General features: G+C 45.1%; 1 protein-coding gene across 1 annotated transcript; it reads right to left on the reverse strand.

Moving 5' to 3' along the window:
* Positions 1–1008: 1008 nt before the first annotated feature.
* Positions 1009–25387, reverse strand: SUGP1 (SURP and G-patch domain containing 1). Its single transcript, XM_044998295.1, has 14 exons — positions 25241–25387; positions 23674–23845; positions 22772–22875; positions 22083–22310; positions 19550–19673; positions 18390–18493; positions 16444–16567; positions 13527–13828; positions 7461–7567; positions 6565–6742; positions 6122–6228; positions 4946–5091; positions 3315–3444; positions 1009–2181 (listed from the first exon to the last, which is right to left on the reverse strand). The coding sequence occupies exons 1-14, from the start codon at positions 25263–25265 to the stop codon at positions 2155–2157; spliced, it is 1878 nt and encodes a 625-aa protein (XP_044854230.1). The 5' UTR covers positions 25266–25387; the 3' UTR covers positions 1009–2154.
* Positions 25388–25532: the final 145 nt, after the last annotated feature.

Genomic DNA, 25532 nt, shown 5'->3' on the forward strand with positions numbered 1-25532 from the left:
CATTTGGTGTTTTTAATTATTTAAATTGAAATAAATAAAAGTTGAGCCAGAGATGCCCACACAGAGGAACAAACCTTGTGCCGACGTACAGGGTGCTTCTGAGAAACAAGGCCATTGCCATATTGGTGTGTGTTGAAAAAGAGGAATACAGAACATCTGCCAACAGAAGAGCGGGTAGGAAAAGCAGGGTATACTCCCTTTTCAAGAGAGATTTGCAAACCATGGAAGAGTGAAAACACTTGGCAGTCTCTGCAGCATTTGATTAGCTGTAGATATTTCACCAGCTGTTTAAAACAGGACACCTGCAGAAGCACCAGTCTGCACTGCCTTAAAAAAACATCCCTAATGGCCGGCTACGAGGGCTTCTCAATATATTATTACACCTGTACTTGAAGTGAACATTCTGACAATGTGCCCATGTCTACAGCAGCCATCCCCACGGCCATGGGATTGGGCCTTCAGCCCACATAGGTAGTCACTGGAATTCAATGCTGTAAGGTAACTTTACGAAGCCCAGGTGACTTGAGCGGCAAGCTCTGTTCCCTGCGGTGCTTTTGGTCTTTCATAAACGTGGAAACGTTGTTAAGAAGTTCTGCTTTGTTTCATTCACAGCCAAAGACCCAGCACGTGGCAAGGAGAAGCAAGAACAGATCAGCACACCCCAAAACTGTGAGGCACAAACTATATGGATCAACTAAACTCCTCAGGAAAGCCGGAATGTCACAGCAGCCTTAATAGCTTTGGGAGAAGCTCAGGCTCACCAGTGGCCTGCCAAAATTTCCTACCTTTATTACCTAATGTTTCATAGTTATTGCCCATGTGCTGATTAGCCCCATCAGCTGCAATACCCCGGTGTGCAAGCTGTAATAAGCGCACCTGTTACACTGGCGTATATCACTGCCAGGAATGGATCACATATTTCTTAGTTGCAAGCCTGACTGCCTGTGCTTCTGAGGTGCCCATACATTTTAATTTTCCCATGATGAACTCATATCAAATTGACCAGGCTCTGTTTTCATTTTTTATTGAAAGCCAAGCCATTAACTCTACATCATTGAGAAAGGTTAACAAAAAAGTGAATCACATACTAAACGGTAAGATTTTGGTATCAGGGCAGAAGGGGCAAACAACAAACATTGGGAGGGGAAAAAAAAATCTTACAATTTGAGATGTTTTGAAAGAATCCCACCATGGGGCTATATGTCCACCCACAAAAACCTGTGGCAAGGCCACTGTTTCTGATCAGTCTGTGATAAAAAGCTGGGGGGCGGATGGGTGTGAGTTTGTTTACAGCCAGAGCAGAGGAGAGTTGCAATGCAGCGGTGTTTCACAGACCAATAAAAATCCACTGGCCTTTAATAACTGAGGTTTGAAGGCCTGGTTCTCTGCCACCCACATCCACAGAAAGGATCGGTGGGCCTCTTGTTTTGCTGAAAGTTGTGTGTGAATTTAGCGTTCAGGAAAGTAAGAGACTGATGGAACTGGCACTCGGCAAATTTCCCCAGCAGGCCTCAATCCCCCACAGTGCAGCTCTGTGCATTGCTCAAGACTGTGTCTTCTACCAAGCAGAGATTAAACAAATAGGCACTGGGTATGCAGTTTCAGCTGGAGGCCAGACTCTTTATACTTGGGACTTAATACAGGATTTGAACTCAGAACTTCAGGGGAAAAGGCTAGTCAACTAACTGATACTCACCTTTTGGGGTAAAGGGGGCTGCCTCATATATATTTTTAATAAAGCTACGGCCAAGGCAGCATAGGCTGCATATCTGAGCAGTGAATGCAAAAACCACAAAAAATGTATTTCTTGGCAAGTAACATGGCACTGAGCAATAAACCAATGGAATCCCTGAACTATTCCCATTAGTATCTTTAGTGCTCCCCTTCTGCACAGGAGAGCACTGTATAAAAACCTCCGTTCTCACCTGCTCTCTTCTCCTTTTGAATACCATCCCAGGCCTTGTTCTGATGCAGTTGTCATGGCACTCAAGTGTACAGTGAGTGGGGCTTCTAGGCCTTTGTTCTGGGTGAAAGATGTCACTCTGACTTTAATAGATTTTACAACATTTGCAAAAAAAGGATGATAATGCAGTTTTGTAACATTTCACAGTAAAATTACAACAGTATTGAAAATACTTTGTCCTGAAAACACTATCAGTAGTAAGGTCGCCTCGGATTGTTCTGTAGAAAAGGGAACAATAACAGAAGATTAATTAAAATTGCACCTTGAACAGAACAATAACCATGTGAGCTTAATTAATATTAATTGGAGGACTCTACTGAAACAGGAGGTTTCGAGGGGTGAAATCTGAGGTTTCCTCTGGAAAATTACAAATGGAATGCAACACTAAGTGGACTGGCCTGTTGGATGTAATGCATAGTCACATGCAAACTAATAAGCTTTTTGTCATAAGAAGAATGATTCTCAGCATGTTTTATGTTGAATATTCAAGGACAAACCATCAGCTTCTTTTGTGTGCAGTGTTTATACTTGGCACACAAAGCTTCCAGCTAAATGCAGGAACTTTTGTATTAAAAATAATAGCAAGGAGAGCTGACTGTCAGGGGTGTTGTGGTATTCATGGTTTGATTCAACACAAGAACAGAACCAAAAGGAAAATCGCCTAGTGTGAATTGTTACAGTCGTTTCCCTGTGACTATTACTTTATTTGTTCTATTAAAATGGAACTCTTGGGGATATTTAGGAATATCCTCTGTTAAAAAGACACAATTCTAGTGCTTTACAAACATTGAGTCTCACATTCTACACACCCTTTCCTGAGGCGAAGGGGTAAGTTAGACGCAGCATCTCTATTTTACAGGTAGGAAAACAAATACAGGCAGATGATTTGCCCCAGGTTGCAGAGTGAGCCAGCTGCAGAGCTGGGAATAAACTCTTGGGGTGTGGATCTCCATGGCTCTGTCCCTTGTGCAGTTATTTACATCAATATCAAGAGAGTGGAAACCCCAACAGCCCATTTGGTAGTATTTTACACCCACTTTATACTATGTAAATGGCTGCACAATGGGCAGGACCAAGGAGAATGAGGCCTCAGAGTTCCAACTCCTAGGTCCCCGTGCTAGCCGGAGCCTGCCTCAGAGGAGTGCTGTGGAGATTAGTCGGTATTTGGGAAGCACATTGAAGATGAAGGGCCATACCGTGTCCTCTCTCTTTTTACACAAGGCAAAATTGGCCATAAAAGTAAAATATTGTTGAGCACTAATATGTCCCCCCTCCCCGGCCCCTTATAGGATATGGGCAGAGACACTATTGAAGCTTCACTACATCTGAAGTGTGTTAGGAGTCACCTCACCAAAGGGTTGGGTCGGAACCTGTAGGCCAACATCATTCTTTTACGGAACGCCTCATACTCGTCATCTTCCTTTGATAGCTCGGCGGGACGATCAATCCCAAACCCAGCTCCATCCACTGCAGTGGTACCCCTGTTTTAAAACAACAACCCTTTTCCAGTTAAGCAGATGCTAACAGATCATCTTGCTGCAAATCAGAAGAACCCACCACCTCTTACGATCTGTCCTCTCTAACCAGGGCACAGAGACCAAGACTAAGGGACTATGGTTGCATCCCACAGGCAAAGACAGACCTGCAGCAATCAGGGTAGCTAGTTTTGAGCTCAGAACAGTGCAGTGCTGTTACAACATTGCAATCTCATTCCTTCAACCAGCAAACTCCACTGCTGTAGTGAGAAGCTGCAGCGTAAATACAGCTCTAGTTAAACAAAGGGTTAATTAACCATGTAACAGGGATGATTCTCAATGCTTTGGGTGCCTCTCTAGTGAAGGATCCCCTGCCCTGCTTCTCTGGCAGTCAACGTGACCAAATGCAATGATCTGGACCGTGCTTATTTAAGGAATAGCATTAAACAGAAGGAGGTCACTGGGATAAATCAGTTTTCTTCCCTGTGCATCAGACAGCTCCCTTGCCTCTCCAAGTCATAGACCTCAGAGATGACAGAGCCTGCTAAGTCACATTTTGCCCAACTCTGTGCAGTGCAGGGTTGCTCCCTGCAGCATATTCAGGAAAGGGGCAGTGGAAACCTCATTAATCTGTACACAATAATCTCTCCCCACAGCTCTTGATTTAAGTGGGCCACCACTTCACCAGATAGATATTCCTGAGAGAAAGGAGCTGAAATGCTTTGGAGAGACACTTCATCTGTGTTTTCCACTAGATATGCACAACTGTAGTTTATAAAGGACCCACTGGATAGGAAACAGTCTTAATTGCTTTCATCATCAATATTTAGTTTCCCTATAGTCCAGCATACACCACAAACAGCTGGTCATTCTGATCCACTTTGGATGCAATTACTCTTTATTATCCCCAAACCACTTGAGTAAGGAACCAGCCTGATGTCCAGAGGGATGGCATGCACACACAAGCTTTCTGCTTGGTACCGACGGGGCTTTTAAAAGCAGTTGGAGCAGTACCATCTACTGGCAACTACCTTCGATAAACAGCAACACCAGAGAGCAACAAGCCTGCCTCAGAGTTCTCCAGCGGCATAAGGCATGCAGCGGATATTTAATCACATATAGCACTTTACAAACATTGATCAATCCTCACATGGCCTGTGTACAGCAAGTAAGCACTACCCCCGTTTTAAAGATGGGGAAACTGAGGAACAGAATATATGTCTCAGAGGATGGCAGTGAGAGAGTCAAGGTTAGAAATCTAAAGCTCCTGGCCCATGCTCAGATCACAGATCATCCATCTTGTTCAAAGTAACAAATCTAAATCTGGAACCAAAAAAGCCTCTATAGATTTTTTTTTCTTTATTAAGAAGGTTCTATGCACCGTCCAAATGAGGAACTACAGCCACATTTGTTCCAGCTACTTCCAACAAGCTGCGATGGGAGCATCAACACCTACCTGACAGAGAAGGACTGAATCAACAGAAGGAAAATACAGCATTTTGCTTACTTGCTGACTGGATTTTTAATTCCCTGTCCATCGGAGCCAAGCCCATCACCCTCCTTCCAGCCCATCTTCATCAGCATTTGGTAACCTATATTCTCCACGGTCAGTTTGAATTCCTTGTACTCAGAATAATCTGGTTCACGACCTTCCTGCAGGGCAACAAAAGGCAACACGAGTTACACTGCAGGGAAAGCACCACGCAGGGGAGATTAGTGTAGGCCTGGCAAACAGTCAGGGACAGTTAATAATTTTAACAAAACTTCTTGGGATTCCATTGCTAGTGCACCACAGGGGAGGAAACAGGTAAGCGATACAGCATGGCAGAGCCACCCAGAGTCCAAAATGTAATCTGCAAGGCGCAGGGAGTGCAGCTCTGAGATTAAATTGAGAAATATTAGGGTTCTGAATTGAAAGCTGCTTGCTGGACTGGCGCCAAAGATGGCTCTAATTTAAAAAGAGATCTTACCTCGGGCCCCAGCTCCAGTGCTGGCTACAAAAGAACACTATCAAGGATGCCAGCAGCAAGTTGTACAACTATGAGTTGGCAGGAGCCAAGGGCTCTGCATAGGCTTTATATTTTTGCCTTATTACACTTGTCTGGCTAAAAATTCCAATTTTCCCTGCCTGGTATTAGCGATTGCTTATCCTGCTCTGACACTGGAACTGCTGACTTGTCGGCAAGCAGTCTAAAAGCTCTGTCTCTTTCCCTGTAATGTCACTAGTGCCCTGTCCCCCTTGCTGACATGCTGTTTTGTCACTCAGCCCAGCCAGGCTTCCCCGTGAATCACAACAGATCAGCCCCCCACTTCTACAGTGACAAGACCCCTGGGGGATGGAGCTGTTTTTCCTTCAGTCGCCAGTGGTGGAAGAACACCAGCATCGCATAGCTGTGCTGAATCAGGACACCAGCTCTTTCCAAAGGCTGATGCCAAGAGGCTCAGCACCAAATGCAGACATTTCTGCAAGTGGATGGAGAGCCTGTACAGGCTTAAAGCATTAAAAAAGACCCCAAAACCTCACTTGCAAAGAAGCTATGCTAGTAAGTGTCTCACAGAACTGCAGGCAGCAACTGTGGTAGATGGTTGAAAATGCTTGAGTTCTTTCCCTCAGTGCTACCAGACAGGTCAGATTTCTGCTGGAGAGTTCCACTGTGGCCTAGGAAACTGTCGCTCATTTCACCTTTAATGCCTTGAACGTCTCCATGAATTTCTCCAGCTCATCAGGTGGCAGGAAGTCTCCGATGAAATGCTTCCCTCTGCCCATCTGAGTCAGTTGCTCGGCCCACTCTGCTCAAGACACGGAGGGGAGAAAAAAAACCATAGTAATGATCAAGAGTGTCCTTTTATAGCACCTTTGACCTCAGGCTCTCAAAGTGCTTTACAAAGCATTAAGCTTCACAACCCCATGTGAAGTGGGTGTTATCTCCATTCTATGGGTGGGGAAACCAAGGCACAGACAGGTTAAATGACTTGCCCAAGGCACTCAGTGAGTCAGTGGCAGAACTGGGAATGTCCTGACTCTAATTCCCTGCTCTAGCCACAAGACCTCATACTCCATTCCTTGGAAATCTCAGCACAGCAACAGAACAAGAGAAAATCCAGTGCTGCGGCTTTCCCACCCACCTCGTGTCTTGTCCATTTCCATGCGTCGAAGCTGATGTTCCCATGTCCCCAGTTCATTGTCTACCTCCTCATCGCTGTCGTAATCATGCTGGTGCTGCTGAACCGCCTTTTCCCACATCACCTGCATTTCCTGCATGGCTCGCTTGTGTTTCATGATCATGTCATACATCTGCTGCATCTAGAAAGGCAAAACAGCAGCCTGCTCAGTGAGGCAGGCAGTCTGTAGGCAGCAGAGTGGACACAGAGAGGTCTCTAAGTTCTGCAACATAGCACATGGCTGCCTTAGCTATGAGACAGAAATGCAGGCCACGAAGACTACAAATCCCAGCAGGCAACGTTGAATCAAACTGCAGGCAGCCTACTGCTCAGGTCAAACAGGAGCATCCCCTGCTGGCATGTTTGAGAGCTGCACCCACATATTAACAAAGCAGGCAGCTGCCTTTTTATGTAGTTTGTAGTTTAAATGCAGCACTCAGGATCCCAGAAGTGGCCAGTTATGATCCCCTGAACTACAGTAACACAAATCTCAGCAGGGAAGAGAAATGACACAATAAGCCTTACAGACACTCGGCTTTAGTTGGAAGGGGAATTAAGTCCCACATGGATAGCATATAAGAGGAAAGGCGAGCTCATAGGCAGAACACTTTTTTGTTTAGTGGGGAGATGGGTTGGCTGGATTTTGCTCATGTCCCCCTATGGCCTATAAGGTATTTCTGCTGACTATAGCATGATCTGATACTTACAAATCCAATATGAATCCAAGAGGTTTTGTTTGTTCAGCCCCTGGGAAAATCTCCGTTGTCTATCTCCACCCATGTTTCCTCCCCTAACCCAACCATGCTGCAATGCAAAGTGCTGCTGCACCAATTAGCTTAGAAATCATTTCCTGGCATTACCTCCTGCTGCTCCTTCAGCTGTTTCTTCTGCGCATCAGAGAGCTCTGTCACACCCACCAGTCCAACCGGTTTCCCTTTTTCATAACCAAGACCCTTGAGGTCCTGAACTGAAATAAGCAAATGTTAAAGATTTTCAAAAAACTGAGCCAGCTGTTCAAGACAGAGGAACCATATCCCAACAGCTTATCTGTTAAAATCTTACAGTCTGTTTCATAACTCCAGCATTAAGATGCTAAGCTGCACAACAACTCCCAGTAGAACTTTAAAGACTCTCAAAAGAAAGACTCATTAGGTCACACTCCACCTCCTGGCCAACTCAGAACTGTTCCCTACATTTATATTCTCTAGGGCTTTGTTCTGTCTAGTTTCAGATATTCCCCAGCTTCCCTTGGGAAACTATTCCACAGTCTTGGGAGATCACACTAATCAGGAAGTCTGTTCTCCAAAGCAGGCTAACATTACCCTCTCTTAATTTAAGCTTATTTCTTCTCATTAAGCTCCCTTATGAATCTCTCTACCACAAAGAAACTGGTATTTAATTTTACAGCATTAAGTGCCCAGCAGATTTGGGCCTGTCAGTGTATTGCTCAGTACATCTATGCAGTAAATGTGCTGCGTTTACTATGTGAATAGCTACCAGTCATTCAGAATGATAAATGATCACACCTTTTTTGGAAATTACCACTCCCTACTACGTGTTTAATTTCTCAGCTACAGATTTCAGAAGGGGCATTGCCAAGGACATCAGACCTCCTGCCTTCAAAGAGGAGACATATTTTAAGTCTCAGCTAGTGTATCCCTGTTCTGCTTCACCTGGGTCTCAAGCTTCTGTTTTGAAATTATTTTACCTGCTGTTGTATTGGAAAGGCCTTGCAATTAGGTTTTAAGATCAGTAGGGCAGGGCCCTGCTGATTTTGAATGGCCATTCAGTGCTGTGCGTTCATAGGGGCATTTTAAAATTGCATAATGCTCTCTCTTTAAGAAAATATTTCTGCAGCAATAAAAAAAACAAACAAAAACATTCTTGGGGCAGGGAAGCCAAGATTTACAATGAAGAACAACTTTCAAGGCTAGTGTATTTCTAACTAACTGGGTTGACAGCTCCCATTTTAAATGTCTAGGAGTTGCAGTTAAATATTTAAAGGATTGCAAAAAACCCCACACAAACCCTGCACTTGAAAGTACATTATGTTTTTCAATACAAGGGGGAAGGATTTGTTCCTAGTGGCTACAAGAATCTCATATTTAATGAGAACCCAGGCTATGGCTAAATGATGCTTTATTAATTATTCACTATCAATTCATTATGAAGCCTGATAATAATAGGATCATTGTTCATGACACCAAATGTCTGTGCAGATGGTAATTAGGTCCCAGGGGTCATCTCTCCAGTTCTCTCACTCTCACTTAGGGCAACTGATCAAAGTGCTTTATCCCCTTCCCTACATGGTTTTTGCCAAGCATGTCAGGAGCTGGAAAGTGGCGTCCTTGGCACTGCCTCCAAACAAGAACATAAAGCAGTCCAGCAGTTCATGCTCATATGGCCGAGAGCAGTTGGATACTCCTATAATCAGTCTCAAGAGCAAACTGTGTATATTGAGTTAGGTAGAAACATGGCAAGAGATTTTCTAAGAGAAAGTTAGAGATAAACGGGCTCGCTCCAGGCCCTGTGAAGTACTGAGTACGCCCTCAATTCCCAATGAAATAACAGCAAATAAAAAACCAAACCTATGCATAAAATTATTGGACAGAGGCCCTTTAAATAAAGCACATGATTCTTCTCTCAAAGGCACCAGTGAGAATCAGAAGCAGCTCCACTGAAGTCACTGAGGGAAGACTGGCGAGAGGAGAACCAGGCTCAAAATGTCCTTCGTGAGACTGGGACACTTTAGTGGCAGCCCCAAAAACAGGGTCTGCCCCATTCTCCAGGAACAGAAAGCCTTTCTTTGGCTACACTGAAGAAATCCGTAGGACCTTCACAGAGAAGGTCAGCAGCCGTTTGACTTAGCCTGAGAGTTTATGCCACCTAGAACTAACAGCACAACACAGTTCAGGAGGCCAATGTGTCGGCAAGCCTCCAGGGACAGCATTAAAAGGAGAAAGGTGAGACAGAGCGGCATCTTCCTTTCCATCCCAGACATACAGTACACGCCTTTGCTCCTCTTTGTACCAAAACTGTACACCCGGTTTCCTGGAACCGACATATCACCTTGCAGCGCCAGGCCAACATGACAATAACATGCTGAAAGACCTATTGTTCGTGTTTAGCTCTGTGCACCAAGGCAAATGAAAAAAATCCCTCCAAGTGACACACATTATATGCAGGCCAAGTTGACAGAAGGAAGAAAGTCTTTGGTGCAGGTGGGAAAACTACTGTAGAACAAAGCCAAGATAGTTGCCTGGGCAACTTGTATCAATCTGCACATAGTGCAAAAGTCAGCACACTTACCTAAACCCGGACCCTGGGCCTTAGAGTTACCCTGGGCGCGCTAGTGCCATGCAGACAGGCAAAAGACGAGGACTTGCTCCTCAGGCTGGGAAAAATTGCTGCTTTCATCCTAGGAAAAGTGTGTCTTACAAAACATTAGCTTTGGCCACTACAAGGTTAATGGTGCAATTTATATTTGCAGCATCTAGCGGAAGACTGCCATAAAGTTTACCCCTATCCACATGCCTGGAGAGGATGTCTCCTTCCTTTCACTACAAGTGCAATCACTCCACAGCCAAAGGGAACCATTAGCTGCCTGACTTGACTCAGTATTCTGAAGATCATATTAATTACAACTAGACAGATCCAAAACAGCGCTCCACCCCCAATCCAAAGTTAGCATCAGACATGCCCAGACAACACTCATGAGTTCTCCTGTAGTTCCCTAGACTTTACTAATTAATAGCATCCCTGTTCTAGTCAGCATTTTGAATACATCACACACTGCAGTATACAAGCTGCTAAGTGTGTAAACATCAATATATGTAAGAGGAGCATCATATCCATCCAAAAGGGCCATACTACACTCTCCACTCCGCATGATATTGATTTAAGACTGAAAACTGACAGGGAATGAATGAGGGTATGTCTACACTACCCGCCGGATCTGGGTAGTGATTGATCAATCGGGGATCGATTTATCGCATCCAGTGTAGACGCGATAAATCGATCCCTGATCGCTCTGCCGTTGACTCTGGAACTCCACCATGACGAGAGGCGGAAGCGGAGTCGATGGGGGAGCGGCAGCCGTTGATCCCGCGCCGCAAGGACGCAAAGTAAGTGATTCTAAGTCGATCTAAGACACGTCGTCTTCAGCTATGCTATTCTCGTAGATGAAGTTGCGTATCTTAGATCAATCCCCCCAGTGTAGACCAGGCCTGAGAAATGATAAACAGTCCTTGCCTAACCGTCCAAGGCTCCAAAGCAGCAACATTTACTAAGAAGATGGGGATGGGGAGGCATGGACAAGAATCATCTAAAGCACGTTTTGTGGCTCTAACTCCAGCAAGGCCATGGCTATAATTTGGTATTCTAGTCATCTGTCAAGTTAAAGATGTTAATTCTAGAAGAGGATTATTCCATCTGAACCAATAAACACTTTCCCTGCAGAGCATTACCACAGTGTTAAAGGTCAGTTTCTTATGACTGGCAGATTGTTTGCCGTCTTTTCTTTTACTTGACACAACGCCCTGTGGAAAGTGAGCACGCCACCTGTCTAATTAAGAGGAAGCTAACACGGAGGTTAAAGGAAAAAGCAAATGATTTTAGCAGGAAGACACAAAGGAATGTGCAGCTGTGAGATTCTATCAGACCCCAAGTGCAGCATGATGCGCAAGGCAGGAATTCACTTATTTTATTATGACAGCATCTGCCCAGCTTTGGCTTTTTAACTTTTTTTTTAAAAATGTATTAAAATAGATAAACGAAGGTGTGACAACCCACGTAGCCTGGCTTTTACACACGTTAGATTTGTGTCTCGCTAGGAAAAGGAACATAAGATCAGACCAGTGGTCCATTTAGCCTGGTATCTCATCTCCCTCCACACAGAGCTGGTTGAAACTCAACATTTCCATTTTGTGGGATTTTGACATTTTAAAACTTGTTTTAATTCCAAACGGTATCAGTGCTAAACTGTTTCATTACAACACAAACAGGAGACACTCATCTAGAAAAGATAAGATGTGTCAATGAGTGCTAAGTAGCGGCTGCCCTTTGTGATTTTAAAAATAAAATATTTCAACCATTACTGATGTCGTAAAATAATGTAAAAATAAAAAACCCCATAAAATAAAATTCTAAATGAAGTTTTCCAAAATGAAACATTTGTTGTTTCAAAATATCCCCCCTTCCAGGAATTTTTGTTGAAACCAAAATTTTTTCCAAGATGTTTAGATTTCAATGGAAACAGCGTTTTTCATCAAAACATTTTGAGGAAGGATGGATGTCTGACCAGCTCTATTCCTGATCCCTGTGGCCATCAGCTGACACTACACTTGCCCTTTATCTTGGCCATCCAACGTTATCAATGGCCATGCAATTATCCAGTCTCTCTTAAAACCCAGCCACAGTACATGACCCAATGACTTGCTGTGGCAGTGAATTCTGCAGGCTGAACGTATGCCCCTGTGAACTCACGCCGCAGCTCAGAAAGACAGTAGAGCTTCTATTAGCCTCACCACTTCATCTGCCCTATTATTGCCTCCTGCAAAGAGGACACCACTTCCACCCTCTAGAGTCAGATCAATTCCCCTCCTGTAGTTTGTTGGCTCTTCTCTTTCCATTGCCTCCCTCATCTCTGTTCTCTTCTTCCTCTTTTTCTCTGTCCTAGCCACATCCTTTCCCCTCATCACACTAGACAGGCAAAGTATTCAAAGACAGGCTCTTAAGCTGCACCTGAAAAATGCCAACATTCATCAGTTGCACTTGAAGGTCATGCATTCACGTGCACATAGGCAGTTCACTGTCTGACTCATTACCTAGAGACACATGCATACATGGGACATAAGCGTTTAAATTTTGCAGGCACAGTAAGAGTGCCTCTATCGGAAAAAGAGTCCTCTCGTGTCTGATGTGAGTTGCACCTTGAAAGGGGTCTGCAGCATGCTGTCCTGAGAGAGAAATCACAATCCTGGATCAGCGTGCAGTCCCATGACTTGAAATAGGCCCTGGAAACCAAAAATTGGAAACTGGCAGCTTCGCCTGCATCCCTTAGTGCAGTGGTTCTCAACTAGGGGTACGTGTACCTCTGGGGGTATTCAGTGGACTTCCGGAGGTACATCAACTTATCTAGAGATTTGCCTAATTTTACAATAGGCTTCATAAAAAGCACTAGCGAAGTCAGTACAAACTAAACTTTCATAGACAATGATTTGTTTATAGTGTTCTGTATACTATACACTGAAATGTAAGTACAATATTTATATTCCAACTGATTTATTTTATAATTATATGGTAAAAATGAGAAAGTCAGCAATTTTTCAGTAATAGTGTATTCTGTATTTTTGTGTCTGATTCTGTAAGTTTTTAAGCGAGGTGTAACTTGGGGGTAGAACACAAATCAGGCGCTTGAAGGGGTACAGTGGTCTGGAAAGACTGAGAGCCACTGCCTTAGCGCCAGGAGCAAAGCTGTTTATGTTTAGTTACTTTTCTGACCCGTCATCATCAAAGAGAATATAGAAGAGCTGCCCAAGGATGTTAGCCTGCCATGGGGAATAAGCAGAGTTCATATTTCAACATTTGTTTTCTGACCGTCTCTATTCCTGAAGTGAAATAGCCCTAAATAGCATGGAGGCCGAGGCTATAATGAGCAACAACTCAGCAGAGTTTGAAAGATAACTGGAAAACGATAAGATTCCAATCCCCAGTGTCAATGAGATAAAGTGGTTTATCTGGATTTGCACACCCGGAGAGTTAGCTGCTAGACTTAGCTGAGCGATAGAAGGTTGCTGACTGGGAAGATTACAACAAGAGATAGACTCACAGGGTATCCTGTTTACAGAGCCAACTGAGTTAGGACAGATCACAAGCTACCAGGAAGAAAAAAAAATCCAGTCAATCCCAAATACAGAACCACTAACCTGATAATGGGGAGGGAGAAGAGTTCAGCTCCTGCTGGGCAAGCTCTGGGGGGGGCAAGTCAACCTTTTCCTCCTCTGGCCCCCATCTGCTCTTCCTCCTCTTTTTAGAAGCAGCTGCAGCCGGCTGTTTAGAGGAAGCTGGAGAGGATGACGATGATGGTGTGGCCTCAGGAATGCTCTTGTGTTTCAGGCTGGGTTCCGGCACAAAAGGTGTCCCTATGGAGTTGTTCTTGGCCTTACGGAACTCCTCCAGCTTCTGCCGGTAATACTTGTAGCCTTTGCTGTTTGGTTCATATAAAAACCTAAGTTTAAAAAAGAAAAAACTTGGTGTGCAACAGTTCAATTTAGTGATAGGTCTAACAGTGACCTGGCCAGGAACTCTCCTCCCAATATGTGCCTGGAAATACCTCCCGCCTTCTTCAAACCCACTTCTTCCACTTTATCCCTGGATATTTCTCTCCCCATTTGCCTGTGGTGCAAGTTAGCTTGTGAGCCCCTTGGGACAGGGACTTTATCTGCTGTTTGTAACTGCACCATGGCTAACGGTTGCAATACCATAGAAATACAGAAAAGTAGTAAGAAGGTGGTTGTTCTGGTTAGGTATCTGATGCCTTTTCAAGATCACATTGTCAGTGGAAACACAAAATGGCCCCCACCCCCATCCATCCACTGTACTCCACACAGCCTGTTCCAGTTCACAACAGATGAGACTTCACCTTACCAAAGAGAAAAATGGACTAGTGGTTAGAGCACACTCCCACTCCAGTACTCAGATCACCAGACAACACCTTACTGACACTAAGAGTCATCTTATGTAACCTCTCCTCCCCCACACTCAGAGCTCATTGCCATTGGCTGTAACCTCATGCACAAATAATGTCTTTTCCCTTTTGGGTGGAGGGAAAAGCCTGTTTCAATCTCTGTGGGAGGAATAGGAAGTGTCTGCAATATAACAGCCACGCAAATTAGACACACTCTGATTTGTTACAAATTTATCCACCGCTTCCCCCACCCCCTTTTCAATTTAAGTATTTTAACATAAAACCTTGACTTCCTTCAAACCTCCCCATCCCTCACCCTTCAGCGGATCAGTTTATTATTGGGTACAGCCTCTCATCAGGAGACTGTTGCGTTCTTGCAGGAGAACATACTCAGTTAGGTAATAGGCCCTTTCCGTCTATAACTGTGTGATTCTACACAGGCATATGCACACGTGTGTCTCTGCTGTATTCTAAAATTCACCGAGGTGTGACCTCTCACTTCCTAACGCAGACAAAGCTGCTGCACACTTCAATGGGTCTTGCATCCGACGAAGTGGGTATTCACCCACGAAAGTTCATGCTCCAAAACGTCTGTTAGTCTATAAGGTGCCACAGGATTCTTTGCTGCTTTTACAGATCCAGACTAACACGGCTACCCCTCTGATCAATGGGCATTGTTTCAGGGTAGAGAGTGGAGTTCATGTATTGCTCATGGAGGGTCTGATCCTGAACTAACCCAAGCAGCGGGCCCAGATGGGATTCCCAGCAGGGCTTTAAGGGAGTTAAATGACAAAGTGGCTCAGATGCTGGCACGTCTGTTTGATGTGGCACTCAACGCAAGGGAGCGGGGGGCTCCTGAGGGCAGGATGGCAGCCAATATAATGCCAAGATTTCAAGAAGGAACAGGCTAATTAAAAACTGGTGAGTCTAGCTTCACTCCCATGAAACCTACTGCAATCCCTTGTAATGGCAGAAACAATGAGCTGCTTGGGTGAGAAGAAAAACTAGGCAGTTCCTAGTGGGGGTTGTGAGGAACGGGGTCTGTCAGATAAACTGATGAGAAATTTTCCAAAGGCTGGAAGAGGGGCTCTTCCTGGAATTCAATTAAGGCACCCTACAAAGTGGCAGTGAGTATCAGCACCAGGTGGAGGTCATGGGTGAAAGGAAGCTGCAGGGAAAGATGTAAAGGATTAGAATCAATACTAGTGCATTGCCACAGAAGGAAGGAAGTGAATGCACAATTAGGGAAATCAGACAGCAACAAATGCCACTCAGTTTGTTTAGACTATTTTCTGCTCAGAAATGGTAGTCTTGGGCTGGGATTTGGGCTCTAGGCTTGGTCAGCTACAGGAGTGTCCTGTAGCAGGAAATAAGCAGAACGACAGCTGCGAGTGCTTGCACTGGAAAAGGGGTGACCTACCCGGCACAAAGCAGTGTCCATTATTTATAACACGTTTTGGGTGCTACCGTAATTCGTGCTGAACAAGACGTAGAGGGGAGATAGCGCCAGCACCCAAAATGTACAATCCTATGCCCTGATCCTCCAATGAGCTTTGTGCAGAGGGACCCCTGTACCCATGCAGAGCTCACTGGAGAATCCAGGCCTAAAACAACAAAACAACAACAGACTAAAGGGAGTGAAATGGGATACAACATGCACCTCAAGGGATCAGGTGATGGCAGCACATGACTCCACTGCCATGATGTCTAATACAAGAGAAGATGAAATAATAAATATTGTCTCATTTCTAGCAGCCACTGAAGCAGCAGCAGGACTAAGGAGCAATATGAATGAGGAGAGGGTAAAACATTCCGGAAGTGTGTTCCATCCACAGGGAAACAGAAGTGCAGAGACTGCTGCAGACGTGAACGCACAGGGCATCGATGGAGGTAGCACTGTCTGGCAAAGTGGAAATAGCAAAAAGTAAAGATCAGACTTCAGGACAATTAAACCACATTAACATGCAGAAATATGGTGTTAAGTGGTTGGAGCAGGGGACTGCGAAGTCGGACTCCTGGGCTCTATACCCAGCTTTGCAATATAATCATTCTGCAGCTTGTATCCTAAGCCTTATTCACAGGGGTTTGTCCCCTGTAAACCCTGCTAAAAACAAACAAACAAACATGCATACTCAGCTGCAGGCTTCTTCCTTTACCTGAAAGCATGGTTCTCTCGGTTGTTCTGCAAGGCAATAGCTTCCACCTCTGGACCCCCGTCTGCTATGAACCTGGCCAGCTTCTCAGCAAAGTTCTTGGTCTCTTCCTCCTCTGGGGGTGAAACTTTAAGCAGGCTGTCAATACTGGGCCCAACTCACACACCCAACAGTCAAAAGCCTATCTGTTCTATGGACCCCAAGAGTGGAATAAGGGCAAGAGGAGGGGTTTATTTTTAAGAATAATGTAAAGAAACACAGTCAAATGGTCAAGAGTTCATATCACTGGGTAAGCGGTGAGGTATCAGCTAGCGCAATGGCTCTGCATCCAGGGGAATGGCCAGAACTTTCACTCTCTGATTTTCTGCATGCCAGGGGGCAGGTGAGAGTAGGTTAATACACAAGGCAGCTTTCCCCTTCCAAACACCCATATTTGTCTCTCGCATCTAGGAAGGCAGCTAGTTTTGTCCTCCTGTGTTGGATATTTGCCCATAGCAGAGAACCACAATGCAGCTCTAGTTAAGGCCCCCACTTCTGAAGTCAGTGGAAGCTTTGCCAGGATTGCAGCCCTCAGAAATGAGGGTGAGGTCAAAGAGTGGTTTGTGCTAATCTCATTGTTGTGCTTCTGCTGGCCAGTCTGGGGGAAAAGGGGAAAGCCTTGGTCCCACTCTTACCTGGCGGAAGGAGTTACTGCAGCCCTAGTTCAACGGTGCAGGGAAAGCTCTGACCGCGAATATTGTCAGAGCAATTCCCCCTTATGAACAATCAAAAAGTATTTTATTTACATACAACTGCCTTATAAGGTACTTCCCATCTTCAGAGCACTATGGCAACAAGACCTAATGGTTAGAGCACAGGAGTAGGTGTCCAGGCGACCTGACTCGCTGTGTGGGCTTGGGCACATCAGAACATTTCCTTGCCTCAATATCCCATCTGCAAAGGGTAGATAATGCTGCTTAACTATTAGGGTGCTGCCAGGATTAATTGGGGTTTTCAAAGCACTGTGGACCTAAAAAGCTCTATAAAAATCATTGCTACTGTGTGTTAACTAATAAACCTTCAACACCCTGCACTGGTAAACAACATTAATCTCTTTTTTTACAGATGAAGAAATGGAGAAGAGAGGTTAAGTGATTTGCCATGGCCACACAGGAATTCTGTGCCAGAGGCTGGATTAGAAGCGAGATGTTCCTGACCCAGAAATCATGCTTAGCTCACCAGGCCACTCCCTCCTTCCCAAAATATTTAATTTTTTGCATTTCACTGCCCAGGCAGATCATCTGCTCCTGCTGCTTTTCCACCTAAAGCCACAATTCCCAATTTGCAAGAACTCATCTGTTGGCTATGGAATTGTGATGCAAGCAGAATGTAATGGCTTTCAATGGGGAATAAGCAACAGAAACAGAGGAATGAATGTTGAAGAAACAAAGACCCTGTTTCCATCTTGACTCATGTAGAGTGAAGTTGTAAAGCAAACGAGAGTAACCGAGCAGCAAGACAGATTCTAAATCTATTGTCTTTCAGAGCTGGAACATCATTTTCAGGACCAAACAATGCAGAATCTTCTTCCTTCTAGCTCACTTGAAGATGTTTGGGAAATACTAGGATACTCTTCCTCCACAGGAAGCAATGCTGCACGCTCTCAGTGTGTTGGACTCGCACTGATTTCAATGGGACTTTCATGCGTGGGGAGCTCCCAGGATCAGGCTCTCTTATGGACTCAGGAAATGAATATAGTGGTATCAGAGATCGATGCCAGGAAACATCATACTTTGTGACAATGCTTTACTTACAGGCAGCAAGAGACCAACAGCAAGACTAAACTTGCTGCATATTCCACTTGGATTGGTTCTTAAAATGTCTAACAAGCAGTTAGAGAGAGCACTGACAAAGACTTTATGAGCTACACTTCATGATGGACAGGTTGTGCTCCCGAGCCCCTCATTTACCTTTCTGACAAGAGGACGTCTGCAAACTCTGATTCTCTTTTTTCATCTCTGCTACTTTCTTTCTGTAGTAGAGGAATTCCCTGCTGTTCTTATCATGTAAAAATCTGGAGTGGACGGGAGAAAAAAAGTCACTAAAGCATGTTTTGAGCTGTTAATGTTTCTGCTCACTTGGCACAAAACAAAAAAAGACTAGACTAGACAAAATCAGAAGACAAACTACTCTGGAAATACCTTAAATAACTCCATTTATAAATTGCATAGCATATAACAGTGGTTCTCAACCAGGGGTCTGGCACTCCCGGGGGGCGGGGAACGACTGCGAGCAGGTTTCAGGGTGTCCATCAAGCAGGGCCAATGTTAGACTTGCTGGGACCCAGCGGAGAAAGCCAAAGCCCCACAGCATGGACCCCGAGCCCCGCCACCCAGGGCTGAAGTCAAAGCCTGAGCAATGTAACTTTGAGGGGTCTCTGTGGCGTGGGCCCCAGACAATTCCCCTGCTTACTCCCCAAACATCAGCCCTGCAGAAAACCAATTATTGTGGCACAGGTGGGCCGTGGAGCTTTTATAGCATGTTGGAGGAGGGGGTATTCAGAAAGAAAAGGTTGAGAACCCCTGGCATATAACACTTTATACCTGTAAATCTCACAGCACTTTAGGAAGTTAAGCAACATTAGCCCCATCTTACAGATGGGGAAATGATCACCAAGCAGACAGAGAGGAGAGAACCTATGGTGTCCCGATTCCCAGCCCAGTACTCTTATTCGCTAGACCACAAGAGCAGAGTCAGGGCTCCTGGGTTCTCCTCCTAACTGCTACTGATTTGCTACGTGTCCTCAGCAACTTCGTCTCCTCTCTATACCTCAGTTTCCCCATCTATAAAACAAGGCCAATAACACTTGGCTACCTCAAAGGAGACAGTGAGACATAACTGACTGGTGTTTGTAAAGAGCTTTGAGATCCATGGCTAGAAGGCTCTCCAGATGCACAGAGTATTCTTATGGTACTTTATGAAAACATAGGAAGGAAATGACACCATAAAGATCCAACCCCCCTCCTTCCAGAAGATCACAAAGCCCCCGCTCTATGCATGCAGGGCCTAGGTTCTTCACCTAGAGATATAATATGCTGCTTTAGAAAATGAAGGTTGGCCCCAAACTTACGAAAATGCTGGATTATCCTTGTAGTCTTCCATAGCGACCTTTTCTAATTCTGGTCCCCCTTCGGCCACGAACCTAGCCAGCTTTTCCACCACTTTCCGGGTCTCTGCATCCTCTGGGGGTAAAACTTTAAGCAGGCTGTCAGTACTGGGGTTCAACTCACACACCCAACAGGCACATTACTTCTAAGAACCACAGCGGTAGACAAGAGTGGGATGGGGATGAGGAGAAAAATGATGAAATGGGGATCCAGTCTTACACAGCTGCACAAGTTACAAAGCTGAGTTACTCTCAGGCCTTACCCTCCCAGTGGGAAAGGAACGATCTGACTAGAATCTTTTATGAGAGAAAATATAAGATCTGGATTCCTTCCAGTTTAGGGTTCAATTGCAATTTTCTATGTAATTAGCTACTAACAACTCTAACACACACACAAAGGGGTGGGGACAACGTGGCTGTTTTTAAAAGAATGTATTGTTCATGAAAGGGTGCAGATTTCAGCTCCTGAGATGTCACTCTTTATCTACATACCAGACAGAGTCTGGGCAGCGGGAGCATGTGCTTCCTCACGCTGCACCTGCCAGTGTGCCGTGAGGACCATTCCCAGAGGGGAGAGAGCTAACTCTCTGAGAAGTTACCCTCTGGCCTCTCTGCTGAGTCTGCCAACAAGGGGCCAATTAATCTCAAGTGTCACAGGAAGTCCAATAAAAGGACACATGTTCACTGGGAACTAGATAGAGACCAAAACATTTCACATTGATAGCTGTTCAGTGGCCTGATTTGTCAGCACTGACCTAGACTAGATTTGACCCAATGACCAAAAAGCTCCATTATCCTAGCACCAATCCCATCAGCCAATTGGCCTCCCACACTTGTTTTCCAGTTGTTGTAGGGATGTTTAATTCCTGCCTTGGTTTCTACACTGTTATGTACAGATCTGCCTGAGATTTTGCTTAAGTTTCTGCTGGAAATAGCAATCAGGCTGATCCCATATAGCAAAAAGTAGTCTTTCTAATGCATCCCTAATACCATTTCACAGTTTGTTTAATCACATAAAACGAAGCCTAGTTAGAAGGTCTGTAAATATGCCCAGACTGACTTTGCTTCTAAACCATTAGTACACATCATGAATGGAAATTCAAGTTACTAGCTGGGAAGCAGGGCTCAATAAGTTTCTGTAAGATCATCTTGGCCCAAAATTTAAATGAGACTTTCTGTTATTTGATATGCTGCAGCATTCTTTATTCTCTTTGATATTCCAACCTAATCAAGGAGTCATAGGCCTGGTCTACACGGGCAGGGGAACTGATCTAAGTTACACAACTTCAGCTACGTGAATAACATAGCTGAAGTCGACATACTTAGATCTACTTACCGCGGTATCTTCACTGCGGTAAGTCAACGGCTGACGCTCTCCCGTCGACTCTGCCTGCGCCTCTCAACCTGGTGGAGTACAGGAGTCGACGGGAAAGTGCTCGGTGGTCGATTTATCATGTCTAGACTAGACACGATAAATCAACCTCTGCTGGATTGATCGCTGTCCATGGATCCAGCAGGTAATGTAGACAAGCCCATAGATCCCAAGGCCAGAAGGGGCCATTGTGATCATCTAGTCTGACACCCTGTATAACACAGGCCATAAACTTCCCCAAAATAATTCCTAGAGCTTCTCTTTTAGAAAAAGGATCCAATCTTGATTTAAAGGGTAAGGAAAGAAGCTCACAGTCAAGATGTCCGAAATGGTGATTTCCTAATGAAACTCTGGAAAGATGGGAGGGCTTCACTTCTATCTGATCTCCATAACATGCTTAGTGTTCAGACAGCCACTCCTGAAGAGGGAGCCTTTCATTTTCAACGATTAAATCAAACCAGATGTGTCTCAAGACTACATTTTTAAAAAAGAACTGTGCACCATCCTGCCTGCTTTCCAGCTGCAGAAAGGCAGACACCCTCCTACCACCGCCATCTAAGTGAGCTCAACTAAGTGGAGGAAAAATTAGAACACATCCTTCCCCTCCCTACTCCTTAGAGAGTGTGAATTTTGTAACGGTGAAAGGTGCTGGCTTGACAGCCCTGGAGAAGAGAATCCTCTATTCACAGTACAGGCAATGATAGCGGGAGCTTTCTCCACTCTGGCTAACAATTGTGTATCAGCCCCAAACTGGAGGAACAGGATCTAAGGGTGAGGCCGGAGTTCACTCTCCATGGTCCAGTAATTCAATCCTCAGGCCCTGTCATGAAGCTGGCAACAAGGGGGCCAATCGGTGTCAATTATAGTGTTTATATTTTGTGATGCAGACATCTGCCAATTGGGATCTGGGCTGAGAACTACCAAATCACAGCACAGGAGAAAGTAAGATCTTTCCAATGAGAAAGCATCAAGCAATAACTTTTCCCCATAAGAAAGACTGTAAACTGAAGTCTGAAGGAGCATTAAACCAAGCTGTTTCCCATCTGAACCCTTACTGATAGCCTAACTGAACCTGCATGCAAAATAAATAAGAGGTGAACTTCAGTTTAATAGGATGCAACTTACTTTTAATTTCCAACCATTGCTCATAATCCTCCTCCTCTTCATCATCTGGTGACTGAAACACACTGAGGCGGTTAGCAACTGGCATCTGTTTGGAATGGGAGTAATTCTTCACTTGGTTCACCATGCTGCTTGTGCCCAAGCTGGAACGTTTCCCGATCAGGATGGGTTTCTTTCCGGTGCTTGAAGCAGAGGTGTTTGCAGAAATGTTGCCAGAACTTGGCGAAGTTTCTTAGAAAAGAAGGTGGGGGGAAATTGGTGTAGCCTTTCTGATTTAACTGAGTAGTTTGCATAGGGCACCAATATGGTTACCACAGCGGATTGTGTTTAATTTTAGGTTTACAGATATTTGTTGGTAAACACCAAACTCAGCCAGGCAGCTGAGTTTAAGGAAGACTAGGATCTCCTGGAAATGTTAAGAAAATGCATTTCAAGCTGGAGAACACATCTTGTTAAATACAGATGGTAGCAATGCAAGCTTCTGTACAACACACTGCCTCACCAAGGCACCTTCATCTCAATTTAGAGGGACTGCTTCTATTTCAGTATTTAAAGTAACCAATGTTAGCAAACAGTTTGCACTCTCTAACATTGGGCTCTTTAGTGTAAATACACCTTTAGAGAAGCTCTTGTGCTGCTGGTGTCACAAAGGAGAAGAGGGAGGACTTCCTGTTGCTCAAGAGTTAACTTACCAGTACTTGATTTTTCCTTCTGCAGCTTAAGAAACTGCTGGAGAAAGCTGCCGTCGTTGGCAAATTTGTTTGAAACAGAGGCTTCGCTTTCACAACTTTCATCTCTAAATAGAAAAAAAGAAGAGAACGGGGTTAGATGCTTCATGTCCTTCCTTGTAGCTCAGAAAGCAAAATAAAATGCCAATAATTGCTAATCTCTCAAGGTGGAAAAGGACTTCCTAATCATATAGCATTTTCAAAACATTAGATACTAATTAATCTACACAACACCCCTGTTAGGTATTAGTAATCCTACTTAATGGATTGGAAAGTGAAACAGGAAGTTGAGTAAGTCACTTAAACCTGCAATGAGTCATGGTCAGAGCTGGAGTTAAAATTCAGGTGTTTCTGACTCCCAATCGAGTGCTTGGACTATGTCTCTCTCACTGTACAAAATGCCCCTAAGTTTTCCAAAGCTCCACAGCCACAGAATTTGCTTATCATGGAATTATCTGTGCATCCCATGTTGTTCATGCCCCACCCTACTAAAACAGGGCTGCTGCTAGCAGAGTTTCTGTATCATTTCCCTGAGCAGCATTTGTTCAGAGGACTACACTAACCAAATCACGCTAGAGACTAACCCCACAGTAGTTTACAAAACAAGGTTTACATAATACAGGTATCAGGCAGAAAGCCCCAGGTAAAACATACTAGAACTCTGCTAGCAACAACCATGTTTAATTGTTGTTGCTAGCTGCTCAACCATGGACAATACTTTAGAAAGGAGAGAAGACACTGAAAACTGCCTAGCATTAAAAGATGTTTAATTGTACTAAAGTTGTGGGGTTTTTTTAAATCACAGTCATGTATGCAATGGTTTCTGAAACAAAATTTAGTGACAAAACCCCATGATTCTTACGCACTCATTGAGCCGAGGGGGTTGTTGGCTGGCCAAGTGATTCCGTTTTGCTTGCTGCTCCATTTTGGCCTCAATTTCTTTCTTTTTTTGTGCTATCAATTCTTCTTGATGAAGGATATTCATATTCATCTTCACAGATTTAGATGGCGTAACGCCAAACCATCTGCTAGCTTTTCCTGGAGAAACAAAGTGAGATCAAAATTAAAACCCTATTCTTCCCTTTACGAGATCATCTAGAGAATTATTAGAGTGCTTATAAATAACTGGAGGGGCAAGAGAGAAAAAGCAAACAAGCCATTTTCCCACTTCTGCTATTCCTGACTTTTATGTATCTGACTAGTGGACATTTGGTAAGTCCTTTAACCTCTACCTCAGACTTGTTCTACATCAGGGGTCCCCAATGCAGTCCCTGCAGGCGCCATGGCGCCCGCTGGGGCGTCTAAGAGCGTCCGCAGGCTGGCCGGCGGACGAGCATCCGCCGAAATGCCGCCAATAAGCTGCGTCATCCAGAGGTGTCGCCGCCGAAATGCTGCTCATTTTCGACAGTATTTCGGCGGCGACGCCTCTGGATGACGTTACTTGTCGGCAGCATTTTGGTGCCGACGCCTATTGACGTTGCCGCTTGTCGGCAGAATTTCGGCAGATGCTTGTTTGCCGCCACGGTCCTCCATGGCTCATTGGGGTTGGGGACTACTGGTCTACATCTACAACTGAATTCAACCTAGCTACACTGCTCAGGACTGTGAAAAATTTCACATCCTGTACAACATGGTTAGGTCAACCCAAACCCCACTGTAGATGCAGCTAGGTCAACAAAAGAATTCTTCCATCAATCTAGATACTGCCTTTTGAGGCTACAGCAATGGAGAAACCCCTTCCATCACTGGAGTGTCTGCACTACAGCAGCCTTGCTGCGGTGCTTGTAGTGTAGACATACCCTTAGATTTGCTCTCTCTAACAGGACCGAGCCGTGAGACTTGACCTACATTTTGTGAGTGCTTTAGAAATCCTCAAACAAAAGGTGTTACAGAAAGACAGAGCATTATTATATTTGGCTAGAGACTCTCACATATGAGATGACAGTGCTTTGCCTCCCAAGCTGAAGGGCTTTGCTGTGCATGTATCAATCAGCCGTTTAAAATATCACTTTTTGAAAGTCTCCCTCGTTTGTACAATTACAGCTTTGCAGCCAGAGTGCCGGGGGCGGGAGGGTGGCTGCTGATCTGCTTAGCGGGGAGTAGGGAGAAAGGCTGTTCACTTCCAGGGCTGGGCTGTGACGGATGGCAGACCCACGGCGGCGCCCCGCCAGCCCTGCCGCTGAGAGGCCGGGGCGGCCCCTTTAGACTTGAGGCCGGGCTCGAGCCTGGGGAGGGGCGGGGAGAGAGCGAATGGGGCTGAAACCCCTTAGCTAGACTAGGAGTTAAGCCCCCTGCGACGGGCCGGGCCCTGCTTGGGAGACGGGGCCGTCCCCCCTCCCGGGGATCGGGGCAGGATCTGGGCCTGGCTGGAGGAGGGCCTCTCCCGGGCGGGGGAGAGGGGAGCGGGCTAGGCTGCGGAGACAACATTGGTACCTGGAGCATCCCGGGAGTTGTCCATTTTGATGTCGTTATCCCACAATGCAACGCGGTTACCTGGGCTTATGGGATGGAAATAGGGGGGAGGGCTAATGCGCCGCAAAGGCGCCTGGGAGTTGTAGTCCTAAATCCAGAAAGCGGGAGGCGGATGGGGTGGGGAAGCTGGAAGGATTAAAGGCCATCTCGCTTCCGTATGTGGCCCAAGATCCCATCCTCGCTCCCAACAGCCGGATTCGGCCTCCCGGGTAGGGCTAAAGACAGGGACTACGACTCCCATGAGACTGCGCGC

The sequence above is a fragment of the Mauremys mutica genome, chromosome 24, assembly GCF_020497125.1.
Source record: "Mauremys mutica isolate MM-2020 ecotype Southern chromosome 24, ASM2049712v1, whole genome shotgun sequence".
In the NCBI taxonomy this organism is placed as follows: domain Eukaryota; kingdom Metazoa; phylum Chordata; order Testudines; family Geoemydidae; genus Mauremys; species Mauremys mutica.

Bases quoted from the DNA above. Each gene is read 5' to 3' on its own strand.
- SUGP1 (XM_044998295.1), bottom strand. From the start codon at position 25,265: ATGGACAACTCCCGGGATGCTCCAG. The intron at 13,829-16,443 runs GTAAAGGAAGAA...TTTTAAACTTAG, and splicing joins CGAGAGAACCATGCTTTCAG to GTTTTTATATGAACCAAACA. The intron at 2,182-3,314 runs GTGAGGTGACTC...CCTTTTCTACAG, and splicing joins GGTTCCGACCCAACCCTTTG to AACAATCCGAGGCGACCTTA.